The following is a 10,823-nucleotide window of genomic DNA, read 5'->3' on the forward strand; positions in this document are numbered from 1 at the left end:
ACTGAGGATGCTTGAGTAGAAGTTGGAAGATCCAAGTTCTAGGTTCCCCTTCAGCTACAGATGCTCCCTTGGGAACGGTGGGCCAGTTCTTCCCACAATGGTCTAGTGGTGAAACTGTTGGGTTCACATCAGGGAGATCCAGGTTCTAGATTCCCCTTCAGCAATGGAAGCTTTTTTGGGAATAGTTGGCCAGTTTATCCCAAAATGGTTGGCCAGTTCTTCCCAAAATGATCTAGTGGTGAAAATGTTGGACTCACATCGGGGAGATCCAGGTTCTAGGTTCCCCTTCAGCCATGGAAGCTCCTTTGGGAATGGTGGGCCAGTTTATCCACAATGATCTAGTGGTGAAAATATTGGGTTCATATCGGGGAGATCCAGATTCTAGGTTCCCCTTCAGCCACAGAAGCTCCTTGGGGACCATGTGCCAGTTCTTCCTTTTCAACCTGGTCTAGTTGTGAAAAGAGTTGGATTGACACCAGGGAGACCCAAGTTCTAGGTTTCTCTTCACCATGGATGTCCCCTTGGGAATGGTGGGCCAATTTATCCCTCAATGATCCAGTGGTGAAAATGTTGGGTTCACATCGGGGAGTTCCAGGTTCTAGGGGTCTGTGCGCTAGTTATTCCAGTGTTGGTCCAGTGTTGAAAGAGTTGGGCTGGTACCAGGGAGACCCAGGTTCTAGGTTCCCCTTCAGCAACAGATGATCCCTTGGGAACTGTGGGCCAATTCTTCCCTCTCAGTGTGGTCTAATGGTGAAAATGTTGTACCAGCACTAGGGAGACCCAGGTTTGAGATTCTCCTTCAGTTACAGAAATTCCCTGGGGGTCTTTGGGCCAGTTCCTCACCCTCAGCCTGGTCTAGTAGTAGAAGTGTTGGTATGGCACCCCGGAGAACCAGGTTCTAGGTTCTTCTTCTGCCACAGAAACTCTGTGAGAGAAATTGGGGGTCCCTCTCTCACAATCAGGACCCAGTGGGCTGTGAAAGGGGAAGATATTGAACTAGCAGTTAGGAAATACCTAATCCTCCCTTAAGACATATGCTGGCTAGGGAATTGTGGGGGTCCCTGTATAAACGAAGTTGCCAACGTTGAGAACAATTATTCTAGACTAACATCCAGATCAACCAGGCTGTATCAATATTATTGTAATGAAGACAGGCTTTCTAACCTAGAATTCCACAGTTGGATGACAATGATGATTTATTAGATTTAGTAAAGCCAATTTGTTATGGCCAGCCACTCCAAAATATGGTGTAATTCACTAGCTCAGGGGTCGGCAACCTTAAACACTCAAAGAGCCACAAAGGTCCTAACCAAAAGCCCCCTGCTCATTTCTGGAACCGACCGGAAGATCGATTCCCCCACGCTAAAGTATCCTCCTAGTGCCGCATCCTTTTTCCTCTACCTGTCTTAACCAAAAGCCCTAACCCTAACCCTATCAATTGTAGAGCCAATTGCCGACAGGGAGCCGCAGTAGAGGGATGAAAGAGCCACATGCGGCTCCAGAGACACGGGTTGCTGACCCACTAGCTGAAATAAGCTTTTTGGGTGCCCTGCTGCCACAAAATGGAATGGAATGAAACGGAACGGAACAGAACACTATTCTTCTGAAGCCCGGTCGCCTACCGCCATGTCAGTTAAGGACAATGGGAGTTGTAGTACAAAGGGTGTATCACCTGGTCCGGAGATTAAAGTATTGGAAGGACACCCCACCCCTGGGAGGTAGGATAGTGTGAGGGCAAACCAGCCTCCTAATCGATAGGAGGAGAGCGAATCCAAGGATTGGCGACAGGAAGGGTATCCGGCCACACTCATCTCCTTTCAGTTGCCCGGATTCCACTTCGCAAAGGGATTATGGGGTCGTTTAAAGAGAATGACGATGAAAGCGAAACCAAGGTGGCCCGGGACACACACACACACACAGCGCCTTCGATTCCTGATTCCCCACCCCCATCCCTGCGAGGTAGGACAGCGCGAAAGCAAAGCAGGATTCGCTTTCTTCGCCCAAGCAACCCGTTTCCCACGTTACGCCCTTCGAGTTCTTTTTTCCCCCCTCCCCTATTCCCCTCGTCCAATTTCCCCTTCCCGGATTGTTAGATATTCGCTTTTCTTTTTTCAAACCCTCCAAGCGGCATTTCCCCCATTGCTCCGTCTCCCGTACGTGTCTCCCACAATCCGGGCAAGTCGGGGCATTTCCCCCCCGCCCCCCACGTCAGGTTCCGCCCCGCCGTCCTTTTCCAGCACGCAACCTCAGCCGGCTTGCCCCGACTACGAAGCTTGGCTCAGGGCCCTGGGATTCCCTCGTGCGTCTTCGGATGACTCAGGCGCCCAGCGGCGACGCCGTATATAAAACTCTCCACCCGCCTGCCTGCCGGCAGAGTCAGACTACGAAGAGAAACGGGAGAGAGAGGGAAGGGATATAGATAGAAGAGTCGCTTGATTGATTGATTGAAGGGCGGCAGATCGATCCGGAGACAAACTTGGAAGGTTCGCGGCGGGACCAGCTCGGCTCGTGGATGATGGGAAAGCTCCGCGGCTCCGTGATGCCCATGGATCCTCTGGGCAAAGCCGGGCTCTTGTGCCAAGCGTGCGGGTTTCTCTTGGTCAACCCGCAACAGGCGGGATGCGGGCATCGCTACTGCCGGAGATGCGTGAAAGGGCTCTTCAGGTGAGGGGCAAGGAGGATCTTAAGGTGGGTGGGTGGGAAGGCAGGGAGAATCGCGACCTGGGGGTGCCCGTCCCCCCCCCGTCCCCCACTCTGGTTTTCGGACTACGAGTCCCATCATGCTCAGCCAGAATTCGAAAGGGTCCGGCATGCGGGCGGAGAAGGTTGAAAATTGTACTGGAACTATGTCCGGGGCGAGTGGGTATAGAGGGGAGTCGATTTGTACATCTGGATTTGCCGGTAGGGTTGCGTTGTGTTCCTGGGGACACAAAAGTTGTGCCGCGGATTTTCTGACTTGGCAAGTTGATGATTACACTAGGTCGACGTTTCTCAACCTTGGTAGCTTGAAAGTGGGCGGAATCCAATTCCCAGAATAGTTGGTAAATAGTTGGGTAATAGTTGGTAAAAGAACCCTTTTAGTTCCAACGGGGAAATTCTTTGACCTCTTGGAGGCAGCTGTGTGTGTCCTTTTCTTAATGGCAGGATGGATGGATGGATGGATGGATGGATAGATAGATAGATAGATAGATAGATGATAGATAGATAGATGATAGATAGATAGATAGATAGATAGATAGATAGATAGATAGATAGATAGATAGATAGATAGATAGATAGATCGATCCCCAAGTTCAAAAGTGATTGATTGGTTATATGCCATCAAGTCGTTTGGCATTTTTATGGCTCACAAAGATAGATTTTTCTCTGGATGGTATTTGGTTCTGATCTTAAAAGGGACTGATGACTTGTCAGCCACCATTTCTCTGGTTTGGAATGAGTTCTGAATTAAATTCTGCATTAAAAGAAAAATTCAGGCATCTGCCTGCTTAATACATACATCAGATTTTGGGCTAAATTCCTTAATTAATTAATTAATTAATTAATTAATACCTTAATTACTTATATATTCATAGTAATTATTAAATCATAGTGATGTTATAAATATATAATTATAATTATAACAATTATAATTACAGTACAATCTATGTTCCTATTCCCTACTTTTTTTTTGTTATTCCCATGTGGTATTTATAGAGTCTGTATTTTCATAAACTATTACATTTCAAATATAAATATAAAAATACAGAATCTATTTTTTAAGAAAAGCTCTCTCCTATTCTGTATTCAAATGCCCTGGTGGTTTTTAATTTAACGAATGAGGTTTTCCTCAGAATTCTGCCCTTCTGTTGGGTTTTATTGCTGGATGCCTTCAGCACTGTTTTTATTTTCCTGGTTAAGAAGGCACAGACCCAAAATGAAATAGATTTGATAAATCAAATCACAAAATGGAGTTATATTGCCTAAGTCAGGGGTCGGCAAACTTAAACACTCAAAGAGCCATTTGGACCTGTTTCCCACAGAAAAGAAAACACCGGGAGCCACAAAGGTCCTAACCGGAAGCCCCCTGTCCAATTCTGGAGCTGACCGGAAGTTCAGTTCCCCCACCATAGAGTCTCCTCCTAGCACGGCGTACTTTTTCCTCTACTGGTCATAACCAAAAGCCCTATCAATTGTGGAGACAACTGGAAAACCCTCCCCTTTCCTTAGAGTCTTCTCCTGGCGCACCGTGCTTCTCTCCCCCCCTCCACACACCAGAAGCTCCTCTCAAAATTGTGGCGCTGACTGGTGCTGGAGCCGCAGCAGAGGGAGGAAAGAACCACATGTGGCTCCAGAGCCGCAGTTTGCTGACCCCTGGCCTAAGTATCAAGGAAGAGCAAAAGGATAAGTGGAATGACATGTTGAAGGATGGAAGCAGTGGGTGGTTGGAAGGGTTTTGTGTGTGACAAGGATCCTTTCACAGCTGTCCCCAGTTCTGTTGTTAAGATTTTTCCCTCAGTTCACCTTTTCCTTTCTTTTCTTCCTCAGGGACTCAGAGAGAATAGTCTCCTGCCTCACGTGTAAGGAGATCTTGCATCTCAAAGAGGTGAGTTTCAACATAATTGTCCTCACACCTGAACAACCTTAAAAAGTTGTCAAGGTGGGAGATCCCCTGTTCTAGAGAATTCTTTCTCCCTTGGAAATTAGTTTAGCCGTGTTAAAGTCAGAAAACGTAGTGGAACTAGATGGGCTGGTGGCTTGTTCTAGAGGGTGTCTGTCTCCGTGTCTCCTGATGTTGTCAAAAATGTGTTCCACAAAGCATGGGTGCACCTCCATTGCTAAGCCAGAAGAAGTCACATGATTGATTCACAGAGTTTAGAGTTCAAGTCATCTATATCACCTTCACCCTTTCCCGTAAAATCTTCCCACTAAACATCTGTGGATATTTTCAGATCTAGGTCCTAAATGTGTTTTTTTTTTCAGGAGGCAACTGAACTTCCTTGTTTTTCTTTGAAGACGTTTCGCTTTTCATCCAGGAAGCTTCTTCAGCTCTGACTGGATGAAGAAGCTTCTTGGATAAGAAGCGAAACGTCTTCGACGAAAAACAAGAAAGGTGCCTTTGGGACATCTTGCCACTAACTCTCAGGATCTACTGTCTGGCATTACTATCTCAGGTCACCTAGTGGTAGAGATCATCCTACTGGTGGAAGTTGACTGTTAGAAGGGACGGTATGGGGTTAATGTTACCACGATCAACTCTTATCATTGTCATCTGACTCCCTGAATCTTTCACTTTTCAGTTCCACTCTGACAAAGCAGCAGAGAACGACGCCCTCGACACACAGATCGGCTGCCCAAATTTTGACTGCAGGTGGACGGGGACTCTGAAATCATACCAGGTACGTTCAATGAATATACAGGCGTCCCTTTCATTGCTTTTCAATCAGCCCCCAAGTTCACTGTCAAAAAAGATAACAATATCTCATTAAGATTTAATGCGATACTGGTTATGAGCTGGTCCATAAGCGTAATGGCAATTTTCATAATGAATAATACCGCTAATGTCATGAAAAATATTGGTAATAAAACCCCAACAGTTCAGATTCAGAATACAGCTAGAAGGGACCTTGGAGGTTATCTAGTCCAACCCCCTGCTCAAGCAGGAGAGCCGGTATCATTTCAGACAAGGGGCTGTCCAGTCTATTCTTTAAAACCTCCAGAGATGAAGCACCTAGAACTTCTGAAGGCAAAGCTGTTCCACTGGTTAATCGTTCTCACATTTAGGAAGTTTCTCCTTAATACCAGGTTGCTTCTCTCCTTGATTAGTTTCCATCCATTGTTTTTTGTTTTGCCTTCTGGTGCTCTGGAAAATAAGTGGACCCTCTCTTCTTTGTGGCAACCCCTGAGATATTGGAAGACTGCTATCATGGTCCCACTAGTCCTTCTTTTCTCTAGACTAGCCATACCCAAATCCAGCAACCGTTCTTCACATGCTTTAAATGAAGTAATCTGTTTAATTTCCTGGATTTTTTTTTTTAAAAAATCACATATTTTCCTTGAAGAAAGGGCTAGAGCCATTTGATAATTCTGGAAAGAAAGACCGGGAAAAGTGTATCCTAGATACAAACTGATGTATTGTTGTTATGAAGGCATTAGCTTATTAGTAGCTTATTTGGCTAGTAAAGTAGAATTAATGTACAATTATCTGGCTACTAATGTACAATTCCCTAGAATCTTTGTCAGATGAATGCCACGTGAGTTAAAAACCTTAAAATGTGTCTTACATGGACTTGGAAGGTTTTAGAACTTCTCAGTCTGGTTTATGACTCAGAGTCCTGATCAGATGTCAAAAACCCCTGACTCCTAGTTTGAACCATGCCGTCCTGATTTTTAATTTTAGGAGCATTTATGCCACCCCGAGGCTCCTATCGGAACTACAAAAAATGCCACTTTGATTCCTGAAGACCAAAATGAGAATAAAGAGAAAGAAGCACACTGGAGCGTCACTGCCCCTATTATGGTAAGTTGCTGAATAAACTTGGAAAGCCTAATTCTTTCCCAATGCATTGTTCAATGGTTGGTTTTAAATGAACATTACAGGAGGGCATGGGTGCTAATTTAAATGGTTTTGTAAAGGCGTTGGGCACATTCATGGAGAACAGCGGTGGGTTTCACATTTTGTTAACACTGGTTTGCCCCGTGTGCGACTCCGCTCGCTCCCCTTTCTGCGCATGCACCTGACTTTCCGTGCATGAGTTTTGCTCGCATGTGCATCGCAGATGCCTGGCCTCAAAAACGTGCCTAAATAGGATGGCATAGTGCAGTGGTGGGTTGTTCTTACTGTCGCTACTGGTATGCTCCTCGTGGTCCATTTGTGCACACGCTGGATGTGCGCTGTGCACTCCACCACCCCTGCGACACCCTGCTGCTCGTTGGAGGTTGCGCATGCACCGCACACTGTGTGCACGTGCACAATTGGCTCGGTTCCTTCAAAAACAAGTACGGAACACGGGCCAAATGAGCCACCGTACCAGTACAGTGGCCGCTGCCCCCAACTACTACTATCAGTACAGCCGTAGCGGGCTGTACCGGCAGGAACCCACCACTGGCATAGAGCCAGGGTGGGTGGATAGGCCCATTTGCCATTTCCACTACTGGTTCAGGTGAACTGTTCTGAACTGGCTGAATATCACCTCTGATGGAGAATGAGAATTCATGGAGCATCGCTGGAACCAGATCAGTAGTCATGTAGCTTCTAGTCTATGGCCTGAATCATGGTGGGATCTTAAATGCCAGTTGCTGGGAAGCAACAATACCAGAGGCCACAACCACAAGCCATGAACTCTTGTCAAATTTGTTTTAGTTAGTTAAAGATGCATCTGGTTGGCCCTTCATATATTCTTAAGATGCCACTAGGTTCCAAAGAGAACCCAGCCAATTGTAGAAAGAAGCACTGAAAGACTGAAGAAATTAACTTTGAGGAACCTCAAGAGAAAATGAGGATTTTCAATCAAAACATGGACGCGGTGATTTTATTGTAAGGTCCTATTGATTTAGTAAGGGACGTGGTGGCTCGGTGGCTAAGATACTGAGCTTGTCGATCAGAAAGGTCAGCAGTTCAGCGGTTCGAATCCCTAGCTCCGCATAATGGAGTGAGCTCCCGTTACTTGTCCCAGCTTCTGCCAACCTAGCACGTTAAAAAATGCAAGTAGAAAAATAGGGACCACCTTTGGTGGGAAGGTAAAAGCGTTCTGTGAGCCTTCGGCATTTAGTCATGCCGGCCACATGACCACAGAGACATCTTCGGACAGCGCTGGCTCTTTGGCTTTGAAAGGGAGATGAGCACTAACACATATGTGCGAGGGGAACCTTTACTTTATTAATTTAGAAACTTCATAAGGTTATGCTTAGAGAACGGGTGATTTTATTGTAAGGTCCTATTGATTTAGAAACTATGAGCAAAGCAGCTGAGGCAAGAGGAAAACAGTTGCACTTTTGAGAACAATGGCATGAAGAGGGAGAACTGACTTGGTTTTGTGCCTCCAATTTTGGTTTTTTCCCCCTGATTTGATCTTATTTTCTTCTCTAGGGCAGTCCTTCACTGAACATTGATGCTGTCCAGCTGCGTATGGAGGCCCTGGAGCTAATGGTTGCATCTTTGCGCCGGCAGCTGAATCAACAAGTCTCCAATGTGAAAACTCTCCAACACTCCTGTTCCCAGTATGAGGAGCTGCTCAAAAATTCTCAGGAAACACGTAATAGTCCTCATGGAGCCAAAGGTTTTGGACCCTCCGTGCAAGAGCTGGCCAGCACTGACGGAATCTTGATTTGGAAGGTAGAGAATTTCTCCAAACTCCTGAAAGATGCCAAAAGTGGGAAGAGGCATTCCATCTTCTCTCCGGCGTTCGCCACCCATCCTTTCGGATACCGCCTCTACGTCCGACTGTACCCTGATGGAGATGGTGTAGGCAAAGGTGGCCACCTTTCGCTCTTCCTGGCTTTGGCCAAAGGTCCTTACGACGACATTCTGCCTTGGCCTTTTCGACAGAAGGTCACCTTCTCTCTCTTGGATCCCACACGAAGGAAGTCACCCCTGATGGAGACCTTCCTCCCAGATCCCCAGAGCACCTCTTTCCAGCAGCCTCACCAGAAACTCAATGTTGCCAGTGGAAGCCCTCTATTTACCAGCCACGCTGAGATTCCCAGCTACCTCAAGGATGACACGCTCTTCCTCAAAATAGCGGTGGATCTGACGGGGATAGACTTTTAATGCTGGGAAAGAGACGGAGAGATTTCTATGGTGAACTTAAGCTGTGTTTCCATTACTTTTGATACTTACATTTTTTTAATCGAATCTCTTTCCCCCACCTTTACTACCATCCAACTGTGTCAACCACAATTTCTGTTTCAAAACGGACCGTCAACGGAGCTTCTCAGGGTCATCTAAAACCTACTTGAAATCACAGGAAATTGGTCCTTCGTTATCCTCAGGCTGAGGTTGGGCATCCATTAAACATTACAGCCCTCATGGGATTTTTATAGCCAGCTATTGGAGAATGTCTCTTAAACGCAGAGAAATGTGGGATATGTTTTTCAGTGGTCAAGGATGTCAAATCGTTATCATCATCGTCCTCTTTTAATGACCCCATAATCCTTTGCTGGGTGGAGTCCCGGGTAACTGAATGGAGCTGAGTGTTAACTGGCCTGCTGCCCTTCCTGTCACCAATATGGAGTTTTGTTCAGCAGATATATTCTCGGTGTGCTCAGAGTGAGAAATATCTGCCTGTGAAATATCCGTGAACTCACAGCCTCCTGATTGTTTTGTGAGTGCTGCACCTCTAGGCCATCGCACCACTCGTCAAGGATGTCAAATGCCTTCCTATGAATATCCAATCCTGAGTAATAACTACTATATTTATCTGGGAAAAAAGCCCAGCTTCCTCAAGATCAGAACATTACAATGGGACAGTTAAATTGATAAACCAGGAAGATCAGTTTTTGCTATCTGTTAACCTGTGATGTGGCAATCCAAGGGCATGTTCCTTATAGACAAAGTAGAATAATTTGTAAAAAATAATAATCATATCCAAAGTGCAGATGTTGAGCTCTCTTGTTACATTGCTTTCAGTTTGTTAAAAACTGAACATTTGGCATAAAAAGATGAAACAGAAAGATTTTCCACTGATGAGCCTTTATGATAAGTTATTACGTATGGGAATTACAAAAAAAAATAGGATGTTTGCAGTGGTATATTGTTACTTGTGTATGTGTGCATTTGAGTAGTGTTTACCTATTAAATATTAGCATGGATTGAAGGAACCTGATTGTTTTAAAACACCAATTTTAACTGTTAATTATATCCATAGCACTATTTATGGAAAAGGGACTTTGCAATAACAACTAAGGATTTTGAGATATATTATCCTTAGTCTTGACATTTTTTTCTACCTCGCATTCTTATTTATTTACAACTCTGGTATTTATTATATAAGAGTACCTTTGTACTGATATGCGAATAAAACATTAAAGTATATTTATATGATTGATGAAAAGTGTTTTACGTCGACTATTATACAAGAAAATACTGGAAATATATTAGCGAACTGATGTTTGATTTTGCTGTTCCACTAAGACTTAAATCATTATTTTAAACCATGATTTTTTCTTTAATGTGGTTCTTGGGTAATTGTTAAATAGAGAGGATCTCATATTATCCAGTGATTCTGTTGATTCTCTAAAAAAATATCTTACTGTAGGAAATTTAGAGCCATTAGTTCTAGTCTGTTATGTGGTGTGGCTTAATCTGGTAGCATCAAAAAGATTAGTTACAAGGACGTCAGGCCAAAATAAATATCAGAATTTGGCAAAGAACGGGAACCAGAATTCTCTTTTGGATTCGTTATCACTGTGGCTACTTCAGTAATTGACTTTCATAGATATACAAGTAGTCCTTGAGTTAACAACCATTATTTAATGACGGTTTGAAATGACAATGGCACTTTAAAAAATTACTTATGACTGGTTTTCACACTTACAACCATTGCTGCATTTCCATGGCCACATGATCAAAATTTGGATGCTCACTTAACTGGCCATAAATATGGTTGCAGTCTCCCAGGGTCATATGATCCCCTTTTGCAATCTCCTGATAAACAAAGTCAATGGGGATTCACTTAACAACCATGTTACTAACTTAGTAGAATATAGAATAACAGAGTTGGAAGGGACCTTAGGGGGTCTTGTAGTCCAATCCCTTGCTCAGACAGGAAACCCTACAGTTTCCTGTTAAGTGAATCCCTTAAAAACTGTGGCAAGAAAAGTTGTAAAACAGGGCAAAACTCACT

General features: G+C 44.5%; 1 protein-coding gene across 1 annotated transcript; it reads left to right on the forward strand.

The window, feature by feature from the left end:
- The first annotated feature begins 2,297 nt into the window (after positions 1 to 2,297).
- Positions 2,298 to 10,109, forward strand: LOC116523806 (TNF receptor-associated factor 2-like). Its single transcript, XM_032238879.1, has 5 exons — positions 2,298 to 2,664; positions 4,528 to 4,585; positions 5,280 to 5,378; positions 6,380 to 6,499; positions 8,069 to 10,109. The coding sequence occupies exons 1-5, from the start codon at positions 2,513 to 2,515 to the stop codon at positions 8,747 to 8,749; spliced, it is 1,110 nt and encodes a 369-aa protein (XP_032094770.1). The 5' UTR covers positions 2,298 to 2,512; the 3' UTR covers positions 8,750 to 10,109.
- Positions 10,110 to 10,823: the final 714 nt, after the last annotated feature.

The sequence above is a fragment of the Thamnophis elegans genome, chromosome 2 (genome assembly GCF_009769535.1).
Source record: "Thamnophis elegans isolate rThaEle1 chromosome 2, rThaEle1.pri, whole genome shotgun sequence".
NCBI classification, from domain to species: Eukaryota; Metazoa; Chordata; class Lepidosauria; order Squamata; family Colubridae; genus Thamnophis; species Thamnophis elegans.

Coding starts and splice junctions, on each gene's coding strand:
- LOC116523806 (XM_032238879.1), top strand. CDS start 2,513: ATGATGGGAAAGCTCCGCGGCTCCGTGATGCCCATGGATCCTCTGGGC. Junction 2,665..4,527: donor TGCGTGAAAGGGCTCTTCAG/GTGAGGGGCAAG, acceptor TTTCTTCCTCAG/GGACTCAGAGAGAATAGTCT. Junction 5,379..6,379: donor GGACTCTGAAATCATACCAG/GTACGTTCAATG, acceptor TTTTAATTTTAG/GAGCATTTATGCCACCCCGA.